This window comes from Onychostruthus taczanowskii, unplaced genomic scaffold (assembly GCF_017590055.1).
Source record: "Onychostruthus taczanowskii isolate IOZ18803 unplaced genomic scaffold, ASM1759005v1 scaffold15, whole genome shotgun sequence".
Lineage (NCBI taxonomy): Eukaryota > Metazoa > Chordata > Aves > Passeriformes > Passeridae > Onychostruthus > Onychostruthus taczanowskii.
Window position 1 is genome coordinate 3248355 of NW_024498685.1, and position 22878 is coordinate 3271232.

The following is a 22878-nucleotide window of genomic DNA, read 5'->3' on the forward strand; positions in this document are numbered from 1 at the left end:
ACAAGCCATCTCGCCCAGCAGAGGTGTTGAAAGGCCTGTCAAGGGCTGGGTGCACCAATGGAGAGTGGAGACGGAGGAAGTGAATTAAGGAAGAAATGCAAGAAGGAAGTACTAAAGAAGATGTAAAGTTCAGAAGCATCAGAATGCTATGTTTAACACATTTCACATTTCTGGCTAAAAAGTGAGAGCCAGAAATACCTCTGCTGTGAAGTTTCATGGCCTGCACCAACAGTTACCTCAGCCCTGTTGAGGACTCTGCCAAAGCAATAAATATTTTAACAGGCAATGGTTGCCTGTAGCTTTAACTCTAAATTTCCGTGGCTGACTTACTGAGCAAGAAACTCAAAGATCTGATGAAGAAAATAGTAGTCAGACTGGTTATTGAAGTTAATTGACATGAGGACACAAGAACTGCCACACCAAATGTGACCTGATATCAGTCTACTTCAGGACCTCACCTAAGACCTTCCAGCAGTAGCCCTCTGGGGAAAATATAAAAATGCAGTAATAAGATCATTCCAAAACTGTATGTTAAATTATTTTGATATTGCTGTAAGATCTGAAGTAGACAGTTCAATATTTCTTCCATGTTACTGCAAACTAGATTGCTTTATTTAACATATAATAGGGTTTTTTGTCCCATCACACTAAATTCTTGGTTCCAATGACAGCCTCTGGTGGTAAATTTCATTATCTAATTATATATAATGCAAAAATTCAATTTTATATTAATTTTGTATTTCTTCCAATTTCCACATAAGCCTCCTTGGTTTTATGTTTGACATCAGGAGAGCATTTCCAGACTTTCTTCTCCATGATATGAATTTCTTTTTAGTTTTGCATCATCATTTACTTCCATTTTTCTTAGATAGCTGAGTCTTTTTTGTTGGCATACTGACAGTAATGGACAAGTCATTTGCCATTTAGTTCCTTTTTGCCAGACAAGGAAACCACAAACTAGCACCTCAGCAAAGCATTTTTCCTGACATCCTCTTTTGTCTAGAGAATTATTACTGAAATATATCAAGTACGTAACGTAGCAATTGTGCCTCATACATTCATACTGCTTTATGCTGCAAAAACACCATTAGCAAAATACTTCTATAAATTATTCCTTACTAATGTCACCTTTTGGAACCATGCAGCACAGCAATTATATGGGTCTGGCAGAGATCAGATTTTATGTGAAGTCAAATTGAATGAATGGTGTTTCTGTATTCTCCAAAACAACCTTGTCACAGATGTAACTGTAACAATTTCTTACACCAGGCACCATTAGAAGATGAGATAAATAAATTCCTGAAATCCCTTGACAGAATGACCCTTTGTTTGGCTGCTCTACACAGATTTCCCAGGCTGAGAGATTCTAAATCTTGCTCTTTTTTTTTCTTTTCTAGAAGCAACAGAAGTCAGAGGTTTGAAATCCATATTTCAGGAATTCTGCTGAGTTGGCAAAGCAAGCTCTCCTACGTGCTTTGGCTGGCTGTAAGAAATCACAGTGCTGATAGGAATTCCTGAGTGTGAGGAACATGTTACCTGTGCTGACACCCAGTCTCTGACAAAACAAACTTATCCTGGGGCGGGGATGCAACTTTGCTGGACAATATGAACTAAAAAACTGAGAGCTCCTTATATTTTCTTAATCTGAACACTGGGAAGTTATTTATGAAAATCCACTGACGATTTGGGGTGTCAGACTGCTTCTGGTAAAACTTGCTTGTGAAACTGAAAGCATGTTTCAAGTTAAGGGAGGGGAGAGCAGAGGTCAAGAGCCACAAGGCAAGCACAGCAGTCGAACCTCATAAATCAGTAACAAAGCCCAAGCGCTTTGGTGTTTGGAAGACATCAGCTTTTCTCACAGGGCCAAAAGAGATAAAAACTTAGGTTGGAGATGAAAGTAAAATCTGTATCCTTGTGGATTCCTGTACAGCAGTGCTCCCTCCTTGCTGCAACTGGGGTGGTCGCTTGAAATAACAAACACAATAATGAAACAGTTGCTTCAATAAAAGATTTTCACCATCCCAATGGTTTATAGTTTTCAGGTGAATACTCTTTATGTTAAAGGACAAAGGTTTTGGGAATAAAAGCAATAACCTCCTGTCTGCTATCAAGTGAGTAACTTTTATTGCTAAACAAAATGCACACTTAGCATTCAACTGAGGCAACATAAACAGAAAATAAAAAATCTTATCCCAACCAAACCTTACCTCAACCAAAACTTGTTGGTATTTAGGAGGAATTGAGCTTGTACCTTCTACTTCTGGATCTAGCAGTTAAAGAAGACCATCTCCTGTAGTCTTTTTAAGGTAAAATAGTATACCAAGAGGAGCATTTCTTATTCTTGTGATGCACATTTTCTTGAGCACGCTGCTTATGATTGGCACAATTTTACGTTGGCAAGGTAACAATTGAGCATATGAGATTTACAACATCAGACCCTGCTTGTAAGAGCAATGATAGCAGACACTTCATGTCTCACCTGCCATGCTTTGCTTTGCACTGCAGATTCATCTTGAGGCCCAGGGATGCAGGTCTTTCCATGTGAAACACAACTGTGGGAGGCACTTCAGCAACTAAAGGGCATTCAGCTCATAGGACCAACTTAGTGCTAGTCTGAGATCAGCTTCCAAAATACAAAATAGATAAGGTGGCAGACCTTTTACAAATGCTGTGTCCCAGAACCTCAGGCTGTGATATTTGGATTTACTTTGCAAGGAATATTCAAGTAAGACAAAAGAGGTAATGCAGGTGGTTCTACATGCCAGGCAGTACATCGAAACAGAACTACAATGAAATCCTGTCTTCTTTCATTGTAGGCTCATTAATTTAATTTCACACTGAGAGAAGGCTCCGCTGTTCAGTAGCAGTCGGAGTCTAAAACCATTTCCCCAAAGCAGGAATTTCCTCTTACCTAGAATTTGGAAAAGTGGGTCACGCATACGATGTTAAAACGTTCAAAAGAGAGCACAAACCTCCAGTCTTGTTTCCAAACACAAGCTCACAGAGTCAGAGGTACAAGTTCAGTGTCCAGTGAACCCAAGAGAAAGTTAATTTCCATGCTCTCCACGCAAGAGTGCTGCGACTGCCTGGCTCCCAGACAGGAATAGGAAGAGGCAGAAGAGACCATGAGGCTACTAGTGGCCAAAGAGAGAGTAATCCCAGATTCTGCTCCCAGGATAATCTCCATTTCTTCAGCCATGTGTTATTTTAATGTTACAAATACATCAATCAAATCCAGAAACCTTTGGAATCTGTAAGTTAAATAAGGTAGTATTCAGTAAAATTAGTATGAAGATCTGGATCTGGAAATTCATCTTACCCTAGATTCCCAGTTAAGGATCTATTCCATAAGGAAATGCTTCTGACAGCAGTAATTTCCTTCATTTAGCAAACAAAAAAAATTGAAATTTGGCAGTTGAAAGTATTAATGAATTTTCTTGGTAAGATCCTGATGGTTGGAGGCCATGTCAACTCTGGGGCAGGCAGCACATCCTGCTCATGGCACCAGAGCATTGTGCTTTTGAGACAGAAACAGCACCATGCAACACAGACATGGCGTTCCTCAAGGAACTAAACACAAGAACTGGGTCTGGTGAGGCTAAATATTGCCATGGCTGCCTGGTGCACAAGGCCAAGAAGGCAGGGGGTGAGCAGCTCCCAAGCAAAATGGTCACAATCATAAGGATCCCTCTGCTTGTCCATTCAAGACACCACAGGACCCTCTAGAGCAATTTATTTAGAGCAAACCAGCTCCCAATACTGTGTTTGCCAAAGGCTGGTCTGCCACTTCTCTCATGTCAGGAAGTTCATGCAATGTCAAGAACAATTCTGTGGTAATGAGGCAGTGTTAGTCAGGCTCTTCAGGAAAGCCAGAGGAGCAACGCCTACCACTTCCTCACCAACCTGATGGGCTCTGGACAATTTGCTGCCACGTAGAAATACCAGTGCTTATTAACCCTGCTGATTTAAGGGAATTAAGTAGGACCTGTGGTGCCACATTTCCTGTAGTTTGAGTTTTATAATTGTGTTCTGTTATTAAAGCACATTTATAGGGTAAATGCTATTGTTTTTGTCTCCATGCAGAAGACATTGCATTGTGCTTAATGGGCTAAATGAGGTTTGGAACAGAGTACAGTATAAAAAAAAATCAGAAAAATCAGTAAGATAAACAGAAAGGGAGGCATTAGTTTCTGTGGTTAATCAGTGCTTATTTCAAATACTGATTTGTTTACGGTATGTGCAAAGAGAAGAAGATGTAGAAATGAAAGAAAAATTCTTGTATGCAATTCTTTCCAATCAGGAACTACCAAGTACTATGGTAACTTTTCCTCTGGTTTGTGTTTCTGTGTTTTCTGCAACACTGTGCTCACCTGCAGAAGAATATCAAGAATAAATCAGATACAATCAAAACAGGTTTAATGTGTGCTGATGACGGAAATCAGAGGCAACTGCAACCAGTTTTGGACTGTTAAAGGACACATCCAGCTAATTACCTGATCATTTTTTGCTTTTCAGCACCACTTTAGTTCAGTGCATGAGATCACGCTGATCGTTTAGTATTGAGTAATACTAAGAAAGATTTGGGGCTCTGCTGAACAATTTCCCTTATTTTTGCACTTTTCTATGGGGATGGAGGTACAGAAATCCACAAAGCACTCATATAATGAACTGGGCACATTCCCATTACAGAAATCTGGACCAAACTGTGCAGATGTCATTTATCTTTCCCACCTAGGATATCATAGCATTAAATACACCCTTTATAAACTCAGAATACATCTTTCACCAACTCAGCAGTACTTGTGAGAAACCAGCACTTCAGCAAATTAGATACCAGTGTTCCAAAACTGCTCCCCACCGTCACACACAACAAGAAATACAGCTTAAAGATTTTATTAGCAAAATGGGTAGGTGGACAAAAAAAAAAAAGAGTCAACCAGCAATACTTATTTAATGATGCTTTTATTTTACAGGATACAAATTTCTGTTCTTTTTAAGTACTCAACATGAATTAAAGTGCTTCATTTTTACAATTCTCCACCCACCTTAGGATCAAATATACATATATTACAGAAAAAATGTACAATATCTTCAACTTTTTTACATTCATATAACCATTCTTAACCATAAAAATGACAACTTACATTTGCACAACTTACAATGGCATTTGTGTTTCACCTTTTTAGTATTATTCACTTTATTGCAAAACCAAAACAAATTTACAATTCTTCCAATTATTATTTTTTTAAAGAAAATCTTTTTGCAATTAAAATCAGACATGCTTCCATAATGAAGGAAAATGAACATGTATAGCCTGTAATTCTGATGTCAAACATTACAGCTGATACAGCTCCCACTAAAATTATTGTATTAATCTGCCTTAAGGGCTGCAGAATAGAAAATACACTGGTAGAAAAAAATAGTATTTCTATTGCAAACTGATCTCTACAAATTTGGCTTAAAAATACCAGGGCACATAGATGCAAAAATGCTTTGATATAGTTCCCTCTTTTCTGAATGTTTCCACCATAAATACTTAATGAATCTACGCAGATGAAGTACAAACAGAAGTAGGTTGGTGTTATACAGTGGCTGAAAACATGTTTTATTCAAAGATATCTGCTTGAGGATTTTGAGAAAAAAAGCATGTTCTACATTCACTTGTGCCAAGACGAGGAAGGGGTGAAACAAAATGCCATAGTTTATTCTGGGAAGAAATTTAATCACAAGGTTTCAAAGGAAGCTGATTGAAATGCCTCACTGGAATTAGCATGTTTGTCAGGGCTTCTGTGTTTATTTTTATAGGCTGAAATAGTAAACATGCCACAATAGCAGATCTACCTCCATATTTTTCTGGAAAGCATACTTAACACAGTCATTATACATTCTATTTTGAATGCAGCACAGTGTACTTTTTTGATTGTAAAATACTGCTTGAAAACAAGTCATCTGAATAATAGTCTCAAATATATAAATACACATATATACATATACACACATACATGTGCACATGTGTATATACACACACATATGTAACCATTAAATTAATGTTATCATCTGTTAAATGGAAAGGATTTAGGAAACAATCTGACTAGCAGATTACAACTCCTATCTGAGGAACAGACTACAGTCCCATGGGTCAGAACCAGCTAGGTAAATTCCTCAAACCAAGAGGGCCACAGACGAGAGCAAAAAGCATTAACCCCTTCTATTTAAATTCAGATTTCAAATAACAGTACACCACAGAGACTAAGAATGATGCCCATTTCACCAATGGATTTACCTTAAGGGTAGTGAGTTCTGCCACAAAATTATTCTCTCCAGTCATTTACTTTTGGATATATATTTCCAGTCGTTTACATCCATCCCTACATCCATTACCTCCACCTGAGGTTCACCTGAGCTCTGTGAGTCCAGGTGAGACCTGGTGTCTCAGCAGCTCCCTAACTGGGAAGTTTCATCTTCCAGAAGTGTTCTTATATAATGTAAGGCAGATTCTATGTGAATTTAAAACACTGAAGGTATAATAGCTCCAGCAGGCCCATGCTAGTTTATACCAGCTACATGGAGAAAGACCTTTTGTTATTGCTTAGGGTTATTTTTACACGGAATGTTTATTTCTTTCCAGAAAGTCTTTCCTTCAGTATAAGAAATAACTACCTTCTCTTAATTTTATTTAATCTTTCCTTGAAATGAAAAGCTGATGATATTTTATACTAGCTATGTGGTGAGGAACGCAAACAACCTGTCAAGTGTTTCCACTTTCTCACTTGTTTTAATATATTCTTTTTCCTCCTGACTCCACTTGGAAGTCTGTGGAGCATACTTCTATAATCTCACCTGAATTTTACTTAGGTGGTAGTGTATTTACTCTGTATTTAATCAGTGCCTTGCCTTCATCCATAACTTAAAAACATGAGCAATAAAAATCTTCTTGGGTTAGAATCTTTGAGGAGATTTATAAAGCACTTTGAGATGGTTTTGCATAAAAAGATGCTACTATATATACATGCAATTAAAGTGTTTAATATTCTATTCCAAAGAGAATGTTTTGTACTCTCAGTATCTATTTTGCACATATAAGTTAAATACACTTAGAAAAAAACCAAAACTACTCGTCATAAAGGGATCTGAAAAAACTACATAATACAGGTTTTATAGCAGCTCTTCAACCAAGTAGGAGTACCTGATACCAAACAAGAATTTTTAGAGGGTCTGGAGGAATGGTGCAGACATGCAGATATCATGATACACTATTCCCATGGTAGGGGGAAAAAAATAAGTAATTTCAAAAAATATATTGCTATGATCCAAAAATATGAGTGATAAATTTTCGTCTTGTTCTGGTCGAACACAGATAAAACCACTAAAATAACTTTTGATCTGCTTTAAATCACACAGAAGAGTGATCACTTTTAAAGTGAGAAACAAGCATTACTTGAACACAAGAGTTGCAAAACTTAAATAATGCAGCAGAGCCATTCACATGCATTTATGCATTATGAATGAATGCTTAGTTACAGTTTATTTCTTACACACACAGCTTTATGCTCGCCCACTTAATGCCTTTTTCTTTTCCTTGAAGAATTTAAGAATTTATTTCAAATGGGAACAGCTTCTACCTTGTTAGAATGGTGGTTTTAATTTCATTGCTTTCATCACAATTCTTAAACCACAGCAGCTACAACTTTGTTTTTGTTCCTCTGCAGTCATAATTTACAATTTGAAGTGTAAGTTTGCTGTTGTTAGGAGGGCTTGTCTGTGGGGAATGAAGACAGCAGGTTGGTTAAATTTAGAGTTTCTCTATCTTCTGATGTCCTTTAATATTGGTAATACATACTTTTCCCACAAAATACACACAGAACCATGTATTTGAGTGCCAAGGCATTCTGACTCAGAAGAGAACAATTCTGACCAAGCAATTGATTATGAGAACATGAAACAGGTTTCACTAGGATTAATAAAATATCCTGTTCTGTATAAAATTTAACGGCCAAGAGCAAACGTTAAGCTAACATCCAAACAAACAACTCACATTTCAAACTGCTTGTGCCCAAATGCTGGGCTTCATCTGGGAGATGCTGCCATTCAAGTAGCTTCAACTGCTCAATACCACTCTAACAATGAGGCAGCACAGAAACTGCTACTTCTAACCATTTAACTGGAATGGGGCTCCCTGCCTGGCTTAGAATGAGATTTGCAGGAGGAAACAGAATGTACTATACAGCACCAAGCTGGGAGGATGCTGACCTGCTGGAGAGCAGGAAGGCTCTGCAATGAGACCCAGACAGGCTGGATCAATGGGTCAAGCCAGCTCAAAGAGGTTCAACAAGGCTGAGTGCTGGGTCCTGCACCTGGGCCACAACAACCCCTGCAGCACTACAGGCTTGGGGAGGAAAGGCTGGAAAGCTGCCTGGGGGAAAAGGACTTGGGAGTGCTGGTTTGACAGCAGCTGAACAAGAGCCAGCGTGTGCCCAGGTGGGCAAGAAGGCCAAGGGTGTCCTGGCCTGTACCAGCAACAGTGTGGCCAGCAGGACCAGGGCAGTGGTTGTCCCCTGTACTTGGCACAGGAGAGGCTATGCCTCAAATGCCATGTCCCGTTCTGGGACATGAAAGACAGGATAAGAAGGACATGGAAGTGCTGGATTGGGCCCAGAGAAAGGCAACAGAGCTGGTGAAGGGTCTGGAGCATGAGTCCTGTGAGAGGTGGCTGAGGGACCTGGGGGTGTTCAGCCTGGAGAAAAGAAGGCTCAGGAGAGACCTTATCACTCTACAGCTCCTTGAAAGGAGATGACAGCAAGGAGGGGACTGGTCTCTTCTCCCAAGAAACAAGCAATAAGCACAAGATGAAATGGCCTCAAGTTGCACCAGGGGAGTTTTAGATTGGATTCTAGAAAATATTTTGTCACCAAAACAGAGGGGAAGCATTGGAATAGGCTGCCTAGGGAAAGGGTTGAGTCACCATCCTTGACGGTATTTAAAAGGTGTGTAGATGTGGCACTTAGGGACATGCTTTAGTGGTGGACTTGGCAGTGCTGGGCAATGGTTGGGCTCAGTGATCTTTTCCAACCTAATTGTCTCTACAGTCATATCATCATATTTTCACTATAGCTCAGTCCTTCCTGTCTGAGAACTCCTTTAAAGCAACTTCTTCCTCTACACTCAACACCTTGACCATGGGAAAGTTTTTATACATTGGGATGTAGGAAGAAAACTCTCCATATCCCACAATTGCACTTGAGGCTCTTGTAGAAGATACCCACTCTTGGGAGACGGCCATAAAGGAAAGATAGCCACCAAGAGTTCTGCTTGCTTACCTGAATGTTCCCCCATCCCTTGCCAAGGTATATGTAAGATTACATATATTAGCTAGGGAGATCTTATATTAATTACCTTGGCAAAAATCTGATGGTATTCACTAACATGAATCAAACCAGGCTTGAGCTGCCCACTGCTAAAGGTAAACACAGCTGCCAGCAGAAGTAACTTAAAATCTCAGAGTATTATAGATTTGCAAGCTCAGAAGAGCTTGCACATCAGATAAAAGCAATACTAGGGTTATATCCAGAACAATCCCTGGACCCAGGGAGCACCCAAGGAAGAGAATTCAGAATGGACATGCACCAAGTCAGCTGGAGAGTTAGTACCTTACCGTGTCCTGATCATTATTAACACTGGTGTCAAGCTGTGGAATCTAAAGGATATGGTAGATCCTGGATCGGTGCAGGTGAGAGCAAAATCCATCCCACTAACATTAAGGTACATACTTATGAAGGAATGATGGACACTGCATGCTCACGTGTGCTTGACACTACAAACAGGTATGAGTCCCTTGCTAAATGCAAAATGAGTTGGTTTTGGTTTGTTTTTTTTTTTTTTTCCCTATAATGTTCCAGAAAGAGTAAAGCAGGAGTAGGAGTTCAGTGGATAGTTTGCTTGGCAAACTCATTATAAAAATCCAACAATTTAAATCTGTCATGTGACTAACAAAATTGAACCTGAGCTCTTCAACTTGACATGAATTAAAATACAGATTGCAGATTTATTGAGAAGTAAGACTTCTGAATGTTCTTATGACAAGCTGATTGTAGAAGTTACGTATTTTCCTTCCTTAAAAGGTTTCAAAAAGGAAAGACAGCAATGATTTTAATTGATAGTCAATCACTTCCTCTGATTTTGCCATATTTCACTAAAGGATTACAGTAATATTTTATGGAAGTCATTTGTCTCTATGCATAAAAATTCTAATAGGAATGGAAGTTCATAAGGAGCTTAATATTGTGAAGCCAGTGAGTCCTTATACCCAGAAACAGAAAAAAAAATAATGTTAGTTCATAAAATTTCAGATTTGCAAGCTCAGACTTCATATGAAATTTTTATAAACCAGGCTCCACTTTAAAACAAGAATCCTTGAAGGTTGTTGTCATAAATAAGCATTACAATACCTAATAGTCTAGAAAAATTAAAAAACTTAAGTTCAAATTGTTCTTTTGCTCCAATAACCATAATAGCAAAAATACACATTCCCAGAAGGTTACTAGAATCTGTTGCTTTTCTCAAACCACATACTGCATTTGAGCAACAAACTACTGCACTCTTAAAAGCTAACAGTGATAGGACACTGAAGAAAAGCGACTACTTGTTTAATCACAACTGGAACTCATTTCTCCATTGCATGCCACTTACATTACTGCTAATTTTTTGATGCATAAAAATATCAAAATCATTAAGTGTCAGCTATTAAAACAAATCACTGAACAGTATTTTTCAATTTAGGACTGTGTTTAATTTCAAATAGAAAACATGCTTTTTTAAAAATAAATTATTCACTAATAAGAACCCAGTATCATGAAATCAAAGCAATAATCAAGTATTGTACATTTTTAATACTGTACATATATTATATATAGTTTTCTCATATTTTAGGTATTTATTTCTACATTGAAAATCATTAGATTGTTTCCTTGATAAATTGAAACCTTAAAAGCCAATATACCTGTGAAAGCAATTTGCATTACTTTAATTAAAAAGATACAAGTAAATACAACATATGTACAGAACCATGGAAATCAATCTATAAACTACATACATTGAACCAAACTGTCCCTGCATATTTAAGTACAGATCTATTTTGGCAATGTGGAGGTATATCTTTTATCCTGTTGCAAGTCCTAACATGTAAGTAGGAAGCTTCAAATATTTGCATTCTTAATGAAAGTAGCAAATGTTAACTGAAGAGCAACTGGATTAAAAAAAAAAAAATTGCATTACAATGAACAAGTAGTACAGTAAAGTTAGTAAATATTTTTAATAGCATTCACATTTTTTTAAAAAGTCTCTGAAATGGACCTGTACATCACTTTTATTGACAGAACATAAATATAAGAAAAAGATCCCTAAAAAGACCAGAATTCTTTCCCAAACATAAAGTGCCAAGATGTGTATGGTAGTAAGAAGTTTCTTTTTTTTTTTTTTTTTTTCTTTTTTTTTTTTTCTCCTTGATTGAGCAAAGAAAGGTCAACACAAAGGTTAACCACAATTTCAACTAAAAATTTTTAAAAATGCCATGTGTTCCTGTGCTTCAGCATTCAGATCTTTTAGAAGATTCAGGCTGCTCTTCTAAATTCACTTGCAGTTCATTTTGACATTCTGGTGTCTCACCTTTGACAGCTAAATGGATAACTTTTAGCCACTTCTGTTTCAGTTCCTCATTGTCTGCAGCAAAGCTGTGCACAGACTTGGACTGGGTCAGTTTGAAGCTGTGCGGGAGGTCAGCACTTTTTGGAGTGTCATCCACTGTGTAGCCCAGAAGAGGAATTGTAGCCAGAGCTTTCACATCCTAAGAAGAAGAAGTTCTTTATTAAGAACTGACAACTAATCTACCCATTACTTCTCATTTGCTGTACAGTTTGGTGAAAACACTTGGATCTTTCCTCCATTCCCAAGCGATTTGTTGCCTCTTCCTCAAATACCAGTGACAATAATTACTCAAGTCTTTCCCATTTCCCCTGTACATACCTGTGGAGCACCGTACATGTAGAGCACAAGAGCCTCCTGTTTGGGTATGACACACCATGCCTTCTGCCAGGGCTTGGACTTCTCCATGTACTGAAGAAAGCTACATATGACACTGTTTCCAGAGACTTCTGCAGATTCAATCTAGGAGAAGTAGAAAGCATAAAAAGGAAACTAAACTTTCCTTCAGTAAAGACTAAAACCAGAAAGAACAGAAAAGCAGGAAGTACATCGCCATTGACCACATGAACTCTTGGACATCTGCAAAAAGGCTTCAGGAAATACGCAAGATAGATCACGAATGACTGGATCTATGGAGAATATATATATATTAAACATGTGCAGTCACAACACACATTCCCTTAGCACGTGTAATCCATTCCTTTTTTCATCAATAACTTTGGATTATAGATTCCTATATCACTCCAATTTTCATTTTGCCACCACAGCCAGCCTTTCTCTGTATCTGAGCATCTACAACAATGTCTGATTTCCAAAATAAAACCATGTTAGGCACTGAAGTGGCACTAACTATCCAACATGACAACTTATCTACTTTGGCAGTCAAAATATTATGACTAAATCAAGTTCAAACACATTTTTAAGAAAAACATAAGTATTCAAGCACTAATCCTAGAGAAAAGATTAGATTAATTGCTTAAAATCTGTAGACAGCGTAAAACGCTACTCAAATTAAATAGTGAACTTGAGATGATAAGAAAGAATACAAAATGATTATGTGTTAAAATTTCCATGGACCTTGACTTTTCAGATGCCAAAAGCTGAGGACAACCTGACAACTTAAAGGTTCATTTTATACACTGATCAAAACAGTATCTTATTACTCAGACTATGAAGGATGAGCAAAATTCTCCCCAGTCCCCTCGTTTCCATCCAGACTTTCAGTCTGGGTATACATTTTCAAAAACCAACTGGTAGCAGTGGGGTTTGGTGCGATGAAAGCTTAAGTGCAGAAGAAGAAAACTGAAAATTTATAAGGGAAGGCTACATTTTGTCACAGGAGCTGATGTAACTGAAAGAAGCAAACAAGTTCTAAGGTTTATAATTCTTACAATTATATAATTAAATTATAATTTATGCATTCCCTTAAAAAATGTAAAGTTGCAAGAAACAAAGCTATTTTGCAAAGGTGAGTGCTGGGAACCAAAATATAGGGAATTATATGAAATTGATCCACATACTTTTTATTTCTCAAAGAGAAAATAAACTCTGCAGGAATGCTACCATTTTTCACCTACTGATGAACCAAAAGGATTGCAGCTATACATATATAGTATTTTTGAATGACATACCTCCAAGATGCCCTTCCTCTTCTTTTCTTCACTGTCTGTACAACCAATTATAACATGATAGCAATCCTTACAGACTTTGTTCAATTTATTGCCATCATATTCGAGATGTGCTTTGTAATCAGAACATTTCCAGCAAACCACCTTAGAAAAAAAAAAGAAACAACATATAATATTTAAGTATTTCTAGAATTTTATTAAAATATAAATAAAAATTAGTATTAAGCTATTTTGTAATATATTTTTAATCATACAGAACAAGAAAGATGTCTGTATAACAAGCAACAACTTATTTGAAAATAATGATTTTCCAAATTTGTGCCACTACTTCTTAACTAGAAGCACCTCTTCCTTTTTAGCTGGTGGAAATTTTGTACTTTGCATAAAATCACATTCAGCTTTTAATTATATCTGTAGTTTCAAGTTAGGTCTAGAATCAGAATATAGCCCAAGCCATGCTGGCAGTTTCCTTATATGCCAGTCTGAAAAGGTACATTTACCAGTTGGTTTTCTATGTAACCAGAATGAGGTTATGAGAATGAAAAAAACCTACAATTGATATGACATTTTAAGGATAAAAGTCTGATAAAATCAGAAATGGCTACTTTTTTTACTTGTTAAGAAATATTAGCATGTTTAGATGTATATATACACCTAAACATATAAAATTTACAATTTTAAAATCAAATCATAAATACACAGAACAAGTAAGTCAATATCCACTGATTTTTCCTGATTTTTCTTTTCAGTATATATCTAAGTGAAATGCAATGAGATATCAAAGTTGTTTCATTAAAAGTGTTTTTCCACAGAATTTTTCTTTCACATGAAAAAAAGATGCCCTGAATAAAAAATAGGAGTGAAGTTATTTCAAGAAAAAAAAGGTACATGAATGGACTTGAACCATTAACAAAACTGAACAAATCTTTATTGTGGACCAAGGCTTTGCAGTGCTAACCTAGTACACCACCTTCAGCTTGTAGCTCTAGACAATCCTAGTTAAGTATTCCAAATTAGTCACTTCTGGAAAGCCATCATTGCTAGCCCAAATTAACTCCCATGAAAAAAGTCTTTTGAAATTAAAGCACAAGGAGATGTGATAGAACTATAATAGAGGGAAGTAGTTAGGAGTCTAAACAAAAAGGGAAATAAAAAGGGAGGGTGTGTTTTTAACATTAACAGAATTTTAAGACAAAAAGATCTGGGGGAAAAACCCTCTATGACAACTGTAAACCCAATAATTTAGAGCTTCTGAAAAAGCCACTTGTGCCCTGAAAAGCACAAAAGCAGTGTTATGAATGCATACCATGAATGTATACCATGAATGCATACCTCATACCACTTAAAACATTAGAAATCAGACAAGACACCCTGTACCACAAGTATTAAACCTGAGCTTATACTACCATCTGGTGGAGACAGGCAGAGCTGCTAGATGGCAAGAGAAGAAAGCACAGAATGTTTGCTGTTCTTTTGTTACCTTCTGAAAACTCACAAGTTATAATCCCATTGCCTGATGGTTGCTTTCAAGCTGGATATGTTACAGTAGCATCCCCCAAGGAAAGCAGCAGCAATACTCTCTCCCCACCCTCACATTCCCTCCTTCCATGATGCTTTGCACATGTTCACACTGAACCCAGCTGGGAGCAGCTTCAAGTTAACCTAATGAAAAACTGCAGGGTTTTATGGTCTTTTGGTGGAGTCAGCCAGTGCTGCCTGAAATAATGCTGGGTTATGCCATCTTAATAGGCTTTTGAATTTATTTATATTAGTAGAGGTCTCTTAAAATTAACAATATTCTGAAATAATGCTGGATTATGACATCTTACTATGGTCTTGAAACTCTTCATATTGGTAGAGTTCTCTCAAAATTAACAATATACTGTGTGCAGGACATTATACACAAGTGTACATGCTTCTGATGACTAAAGCAGGAGAAGGTCCTTGGTGGTATGCAGAGCTGCTTCTTCCAGCTACAAGTGCAGCAGCAGACTCCACAGCACTGGAACAGGGAAGGAGGGCTCAAGGCCAGGCTGGGTGTGACTCTGAGCAGCCTGGTCTGCTGAAGGTCCCTGACCACAGCAGTGGGGTTGGGGCTGGATGATGTTTAAAGTCCCTCCCAGCCCAAGCCATTCCAAGAATCTATGATGACAAGGAGCCATGAGAAGCCAAGCAGGTGCTCGGAGACACTGGCAGGCCTGCTGGGCAGCTGCAGGCAGGGGGGTTTGCACTCACGTGTCCACACGCCCGGCAGTGGTGCCTCCTCCTCGTCAGCGCATTGAAGGGCTCCTTGCATTTCATGCACATGGTGACCTCGTTGTCCCGGATCCACCTCGGCGCTCTCTTCCCAAGCTCAGCATTCTGAGGGCCAGGAGGAGGAGAAAAGAATTTTAAAAGCTAGTAAAAAAACTGCGCAGTACTTGAAATAGGGAAAATAGTTATTCTCGTCCTCTGGGAAGGAAATTACAAAACATAGCTCAAGATGCATTTTGAAATCTATAAAAGAAATAACAAAGAGCCCAGTCAAAAATCATGATGCATCACTGAAAGGGTGCTCTGTTTCCTGTTTTAAGAAAGAAAGAGGCTCGTTTACAAGATTTGGCATTTTGAAGAAAAACAATTACCAACAAGATGACTCCTTTGTGATTACTCTGATTTAAGAATGATGAGCTTGAAAACAAAGTTTCTGCCAAACTTCTTCCACTTATTGAAGAACACAATGGGTATTAAGAAAGTTACAAAAGAATAAGAGCAGCTTACAGAGACTTCAACAGGCATGTCTTCATATTCTTTAGCAATAGCATTTCTGAAAGTTTCATTCCTCTGCTGAAAAGCTTCAATAGTACTCTGAAGGGCCTAAGGAAACAGTGGAGAAATTCTTCAGACATGGTAAAATTTAAAACAGACTCTGCATTCTGACCAGTTATTGATCAGCAGAGAGACGGTAGAGACAGAAGACATGAATATTACTTTTCTGATTGCTTCAGTGACAAAATGGTTAGAAAATAAAGAATGTAGATTAATTTACCTTTATCCATTCTTCTTTATCCTGTTCAGAACTAAAAGAAATATTTGACACATTAGTTTGAGACTAGTTTAGGAAACATTATCCCACTATCAACAACTTCTTGCAAAAGCCAAGTAACTCTTCAGTAATTCTCAAGAATTTAAACAATACTCATTAACTGTCCAACTTAAACAAACAAACAAAAAAAACCCCAAAACAAACAAAAGAACCCCAAACAAGCCAAACCAGAAGACAAAAGTTAAAAACATGAGAACTAACACTTCAGTGTATCTGGCTCTCCAATAGTTGCCTCCTCCTTGGATAATGTGTTGGGAAAAAACCCTGCTGTACCATGTGATACCAATCATACAAAAATTAATTTTTCTATGGATTGCTCTGAAGGATGCAAAAGAGAACCTTTACAACATCTCAATTAAAACAGCTCCCCACCTGTTGTTTTGCAGTATTAGCAGAACTTTTAAGCTGGCAGAATCCTAAACTACTGTTTGCCCTTCCCACCTACCATCTGCACATGAGGAAGAAGAAATCTGTCCAAGCAGCCAAAATCATTCTTCCTGCTTACAGTAAAAACAAAAAGCTGAGCTATTAAGCATAGTACCTGACCAGCAGCATTCCAAAGAAATAATCTACCAGCTGTTTAAAAACAGTAATTGAAAATATACTCCAATAACAGTTTAAAAAATAATTATAATTCTCCTACTAAAGAATATGCCAAGAGTAAATTAAAAATTATTACAGTGTTAATACAAGCTCATGAATTAAGGACATTAAGGCATAGGGTACATATACTACTCATACATTGATAAATGTATTAGATTTTTCTAATATAATTGAATAAGAGCTTCGTGGCACTTACTCCTTCACAGTTTTGTACAGACTTAATGTATTCTAACAATGATCGCAAAGCAAAAGATAAAAATCTGTGCTTCCCTCACCTAAAATAAACTTTCTCCTACAGGTAACATAGGAAAGCTAACAAATTAAACTTACTTTGCTGTATCAATTTTCTTCAAATTAAAACATGCTTCAGAAATGGTATAACAAGATGCCACCTTTCACCATTGAAATAGGTGTATGGCATAACAATTTACAAAATATTTAGCAAGATATCACACAGTAATTTACAGCAGATATGACTGATAGCCAAAAACCTGTCCCAAAAATCTTGCAGATCTTAGTGGAAAGGGGTTTTTTGTGTCATTTTTCAAAGTATATATTTAATTTGAAATGGAATTGAAGTTTAGATAAATACCTATATGCCATTATCTTTGCATGTTCTCTGCTTAAATATTTATTTAAACATTAAATATTACAGGTTTTCCATAAAGGAAAGTAGCTTGCAAGTTCACTGGCTAGCCAGCTATGGCTTGTCCCCAAACACATGGTGCCAACACAGAACTATACCCACCATGGACACTTTCCTGCCTATTTAATCCTTGCCTCTCTGCAATGAAACCCCGACTGCTAAGAAACCCTGATCCTAATCCTAAGAATAGGATTTTTAGGCAGGCCCAAAAGGAGAGAAGGAGTATCTCACTTTATTTGAGTCTAGACAGGGGCAATTTAGCCTAGTCAGTGCAAAAAGGTGAGGGGAAGGTAACTCAGCAAAAGGAGGATACAAGGACTAATAAATTGGAAAGCAGAAAAAGTGCCAGTCAGAAGAGGGCACCTGGAGGAAAAGGACCCAAGAACCAGGAGGAGAGCTTGCCTTGCAGAGAGAGGGTGATACTCCGGATTGGAAGAAAACAAGTAGATGGGAAATGGGCCTGAGGAACAGAGGAAAGCAGATGCTCAACTACTGCTGCAGAAAACTCTGTTCTGTGGTGGTAAACCCAGTGGGAGGGAGAGCTTTGTTTGTTGGACCTGCCCTGAGGTGAACAGACTCGTTGGTACCAAGGCAGCTCAGATCCCAGAGGCACCAGTGATTGACACACCCAGTGTCCTAAAACACTTTGGTCAGACAGGCTGCCTTGGCACTGCTCTCAAATTCCCAGCCAGCCCATTCACAGCTGTCCTGGGCATTTCTGCAAGGTTAGCCAATGTGTTATACGTCGTAGATGCATCTTCTGCTCAGAGGGATTCTTGGACTTAGAATTCATGATTTTTTGGCAGCCTAGGCTATTTTCAAAACACAAGCATTAAAATGAAATCCGCTGCCTCGTTCTTCAAATCTGTTAATCCACTCTTCTGTGTGTATATATCTGATCTCAAGGAACTGGCTAAAAAGACTGCTTACCTGGCCTGCAACTCCAGTGTCCTCTCTTTTCCAGACACTTGGAAAGTGTGTGGATATTCCTCATTATGGGTTTCTATAATCTTCATGCCATCTATGCCAACTCTGGTTCGAACCGAGAACTTGGATCCTACCAGGCTGAATTTGGGGACGCAGTAGAGCAACATATTGTTAAACTGGGGGAAAAAATAAACACGTGGTTTTGCACTAAGAAAAACACAGATAAAACCATAGTTTGTCCACTGAGACCTGGAGAATATCACAAAGCTAGACTTGGTGGGTGAGAAAGCAGGTTCTTTCCTGATCAGCTGACACATGGGAAGACCTAAGCCCTAATGCAAGACAACTTCTCTTTCTGATTTCTTTAGGAATAGGATTCAAGGACAGCTTCAGTCAATGTAAGAATAATTGTTCTGCATATGTAGCAGTCTTCATAGTATTTATTATCAAACTATACTCAGACCACATATTCTATGCCAATGTAAAGCTTTTCTACCAAATCTGTTCTTATGCCCCAATTCTGCAAAACCTACTGTAAACTGTAGAATAAGGACTTTTCACTTCAGTGTATACATTTATATTTATCCTGTACCAAAATAATTTTGTTTTGTACAAGTTGGAATTAATGCTATTTGAAGATATTTTTTTGTCTTTTCTCCAAGACAAAAGAACATTCCTTAAAATTTTTATTCCCTGAAACCCTCCATATCACAGGGGGGAAAATGGTACATGAATAGGACAAAGATATATTCCGTTATTAAAGTAGAACTTTAAATAAGGTTTAAATGTCTAAAGCCGCAGCCTAGAAGCACAGTTATTAAATCAGATATAAAGTGTTTAATTTTCTGACTTTTTTTCCCCTCTCATTTTTCTCAAAATTAATTATTAAAAAGAAAAACTCACTTCAGTTAAATCCTATTTCATAGAAATCCTGACTAGACTATTGCCTAGTCTGTATCACAGACACAGCACATTTGAGCTTGTCACCTCTCATATGAAGGGAACATCATCTGGCCCCAGCTGAAGTCTTTCTATTCTGTAATTTCTCCTTTTGTTTGAAGCACAGATAAGGAGGAGCTGTGCCTCAACATCCTGTCACTACCCTTCATTAATCAGAAGAGGGGCCATGCCACAGACCCCTGAGCAAAAATATACCATCAATTTTCAATGTATGGGAAGCAAAAAACTCCACCAAACCTCTTCCAAGGGAGTTGCAAAGGACCACGGCTGTACTTTTCAAATTCCAGCTGAAAAGATGACCTGCCACGATGAAAACCTCCCACAGAGCCATGAGACTTACTTACTGGGACCTCAACACACAATCCATCAGGGCAAAGATCCTAAGCTTTTACATTTCAGTTTAATGAGGATTTCCAAGTTCCCAGCAGCAGCAGCACCATACTCACCAGGAAAAGGTAGCGCTCTTGGGCAGACGTGTTGCGAGCAGCCAGTTTAAGGATCTGTCCTTCTTTGATCAGCTCATTAGAAGGGTTCACGATGTCTTCTTCTTCTCCCAGCATCTCGTAGATCTCCAACAATTTCTTTAGATTCTCCTTTATGGTGAAAATACAGTTATAAAACTTAGGGAAAACACAGATCTTGATGCAGTTTAAATTAAATGATGGGAGCTGGCATAAATCTGGAGACTGTTAAGCTTTAGAAAAAATATTTATACCCAACATGAGTGGTCTGACTGATTAATTTAGTTGATAAAGCTAGAAGTACTTTTAGAAATATTATATCCTTGGTAATTTTTAAAATGCAGTTGTTTATACAGTCTGCATTATTTCTTGCCTAAAACATCTCACATTTCAATTAAGATCCTATCATCCCAGCCCAATCAGGCAGAGAAACAGTATCTGCTCTTCACAAACATTGTCCTGCACTCAAAGAAACAGATGAAACCTGGTTAAGAGTTCAGTGCAGTATCAGTGATTTGAGCCAGGAGAAGAACTAAGTATGTCCCATTTCCCACTTGAGAGAATTTGCTGCAATGACAGATTTTGTCTGTCATTTCTAGGAGCTATATAAATACATTAAGTAGGAACAATCATTTTGACCCAAGTAACCAATTCTTGACATTTTAGGGAAGATTTGCAATTATATTGAAAAGTGATCAGGAAAACAAGGATCATTTACCATCTTTCTTATTGCACTGTTTGAGTGACTTGCTGCAGTGGATATAATTTCCAGGGACTCTAGACAGAAGAAAAAGAAAATAAGTAAAACAAAAAAGCTGTACTTTTACTTATTCATGTACTACATGGGGGGGGGGGGGGGGGGGGCGGGGGTATTTTTAAAGTGGTCGAGGGACGGGGGTGGGGGGGGGGGGGCGGGGGGCACAGTGGTAATTCTACAAAAATATTTGTTGTTTTTATGTAAATTTCAAAGTACAACAGATTTCTTCAGTTAGCAATAAAAAGAATACAAGGTGAAGTGGACGGCATAAAAAAGTCAGGTACCAAATAGAAACAATTATATGGAAAGAAGAAGAGAATTATTGCAGTTTACTGTAGCACTTCAGTACTCAGAATCACATTTTTCTGTGACAAGAACAGTCATGGTTCTCTCCCTCCTTTTCTCAAAGTAGTTCAGAAAGTCAAACTATATTTTTTCAGTTGAAGCAGCTCATCTTACAAGTGTTTACTGTAATGGTACTAAAAATTAAATAGTTAAAAGAATTATCTGGCAAGTGATTTTGAACACTCTATGCAAATACCTTGAACTATTCTTGTGTAAATACAGAGAGGAAGAAATTTAAAAGTGGACTGTGCTTTTTCCCTGCAGAAGCTTAAAAATACAGTGAGCCTAACTTCACTTTTTTACAAATAGCAGTCAAACATTCCAAATGTGCATAAAGCAAACCAAAATGCCAACAAAAATAAATTAAAAAGCCACCACAAGCCCTGATCATCTGCAAAGCAAACAAATCAAAACCTGTGCACTATTCCAAAACCAAAGGAAAACTTCTGAGCTCCAGGAGAATACTAAAGGCTTTATGGCTTTAAAATTAACTTAAATTCAAACAGACTTTTTTCAAGGAATGCTATGATTCCACTGAAGAAATTCTATCATTCTTTTCATGGGTAATTCTTCATTTGATCTTTCCTGAAAATATCTTTAATTTACAGTATCCTCTTACTAATATCTTATTATAGCTCCTTTAATGGCCTGAAGATATTTACTTTCAGCATCTTTCCAGTCTAGGGAATCCTGAGGCAATTTCCTTAGGTAGTCCTTTAGAAGCATCTCGTAGCGTGGAATGCGTTGGACTGGTTCTAGCATGTGATGTTGCAATGTCAAATTTCCACACACTTTTTCCTTCTAAAAAATTGTAAACATATTTCAATGAAGCAAGCAGAAATGTCATTACAATACCATAAAATAAAAGCTATGGTTGATGAAACATAAACAATGTGTTTTGAGACATGCATGATAGATCTTCTGAAAGAACACAGAACTATTTTACCAAATCAGATAATCAGAAAATCTTCACAAAAAATAACTGTAAAAACATACTAAGTATTTGATAGTCTTACCAAAAAAATATTTTAAACTCCAGTGTAGTTCAAAATAGGTTTGTAATAACGCACAAGAGAAATACTTCTAAAATTAATAAGAACAGTTCATGTCCACATATATAAACAATCACTTTACCGGGCTATAAAGGTATGTTTTACCCATCTAAGGAGGGAATGCTTTCTTTTCATTTTATTTACAATTTCAACTCCCTCAGCAGTGTCCTTCCCTCATACCTTTAGATGTATATTCATTTCCATGATCTTAGATGCAATTAGATTATAAAAACCAAAATTACATTAAAATCTACATTGTTTTCTTCCCTGGCTTACAACCAAAAGACCCCACAGAGCAGTAAAATTTAAGTAGAAATATTCCATTCTATTTCTAAGTGCTCAGACTGCAGCAGGACACACACCTGCCAATTCCCAGAGACACCCCCAGGGAGCACCAGAGGGTGTGAAACGAGCCTTTGGCAAAGACTTGCATCCCTGGGCTCTTCAGCTGCCTGTGCTCAGCATTACTGTGAGGAAACACAGTATTGTTGGATGCAGCACAGGGATCTAGGGTTGCACTGTCTTTTCACTTTATCCTAAAATGTTATTTACAACAAAATGCACTATTTTTGTAATCTTCAGATGTTTCAGCCTTTACAATTTGCTCTTCTATTTTTCAGGAGAAAAATCTGGATTTTTGTGGGTGGGTTGTGCACATATGCAGAAAGGAGTAGGGAGAAATGCAGTGTGAAGTGCATAAAACAACTACCTTAATTC

The 22878-nt window shown here is 37.6% G+C and overlaps 1 protein-coding gene across 8 annotated transcripts in view; it reads right to left on the reverse strand.

Annotated features, from left to right (window-relative positions):
• Positions 1–4946: 4946 nt before the first annotated feature.
• The window catches only part of FGD4 (FYVE, RhoGEF and PH domain containing 4), a 105482-nt gene continuing 87550 nt past the window's right edge, over positions 4947–22878 (reverse strand). For 7 of the 8 annotated variants that reach the window (XM_041398758.1, XM_041398754.1, XM_041398755.1 and 4 more), the window contains 10 exons: positions 21772–21910; positions 20726–20784; positions 19993–20139; positions 18590–18762; positions 16354–16384; positions 16086–16181; positions 15561–15686; positions 13329–13469; positions 12019–12159; positions 4947–11839 (listed from right to left, as the gene is read on the reverse strand). In XM_041398758.1, coding sequence (XP_041254692.1) covers positions 11582–11839; positions 12019–12159; positions 13329–13469; positions 15561–15686; positions 16086–16181; positions 16354–16384; positions 18590–18762; positions 19993–20139; positions 20726–20784; positions 21772–21910 — 1311 coding nt within the window. In that variant the 3' untranslated portion in view covers positions 4947–11581. The remainder of the gene's footprint in view (positions 11840–12018; positions 12160–13328; positions 13470–15560; positions 15687–16085; positions 16182–16353; positions 16385–18589; positions 18763–19992; positions 20140–20725; positions 20785–21771; positions 21911–22878) is intronic. The other variant, XM_041398753.1, reaches the window with a different exon arrangement.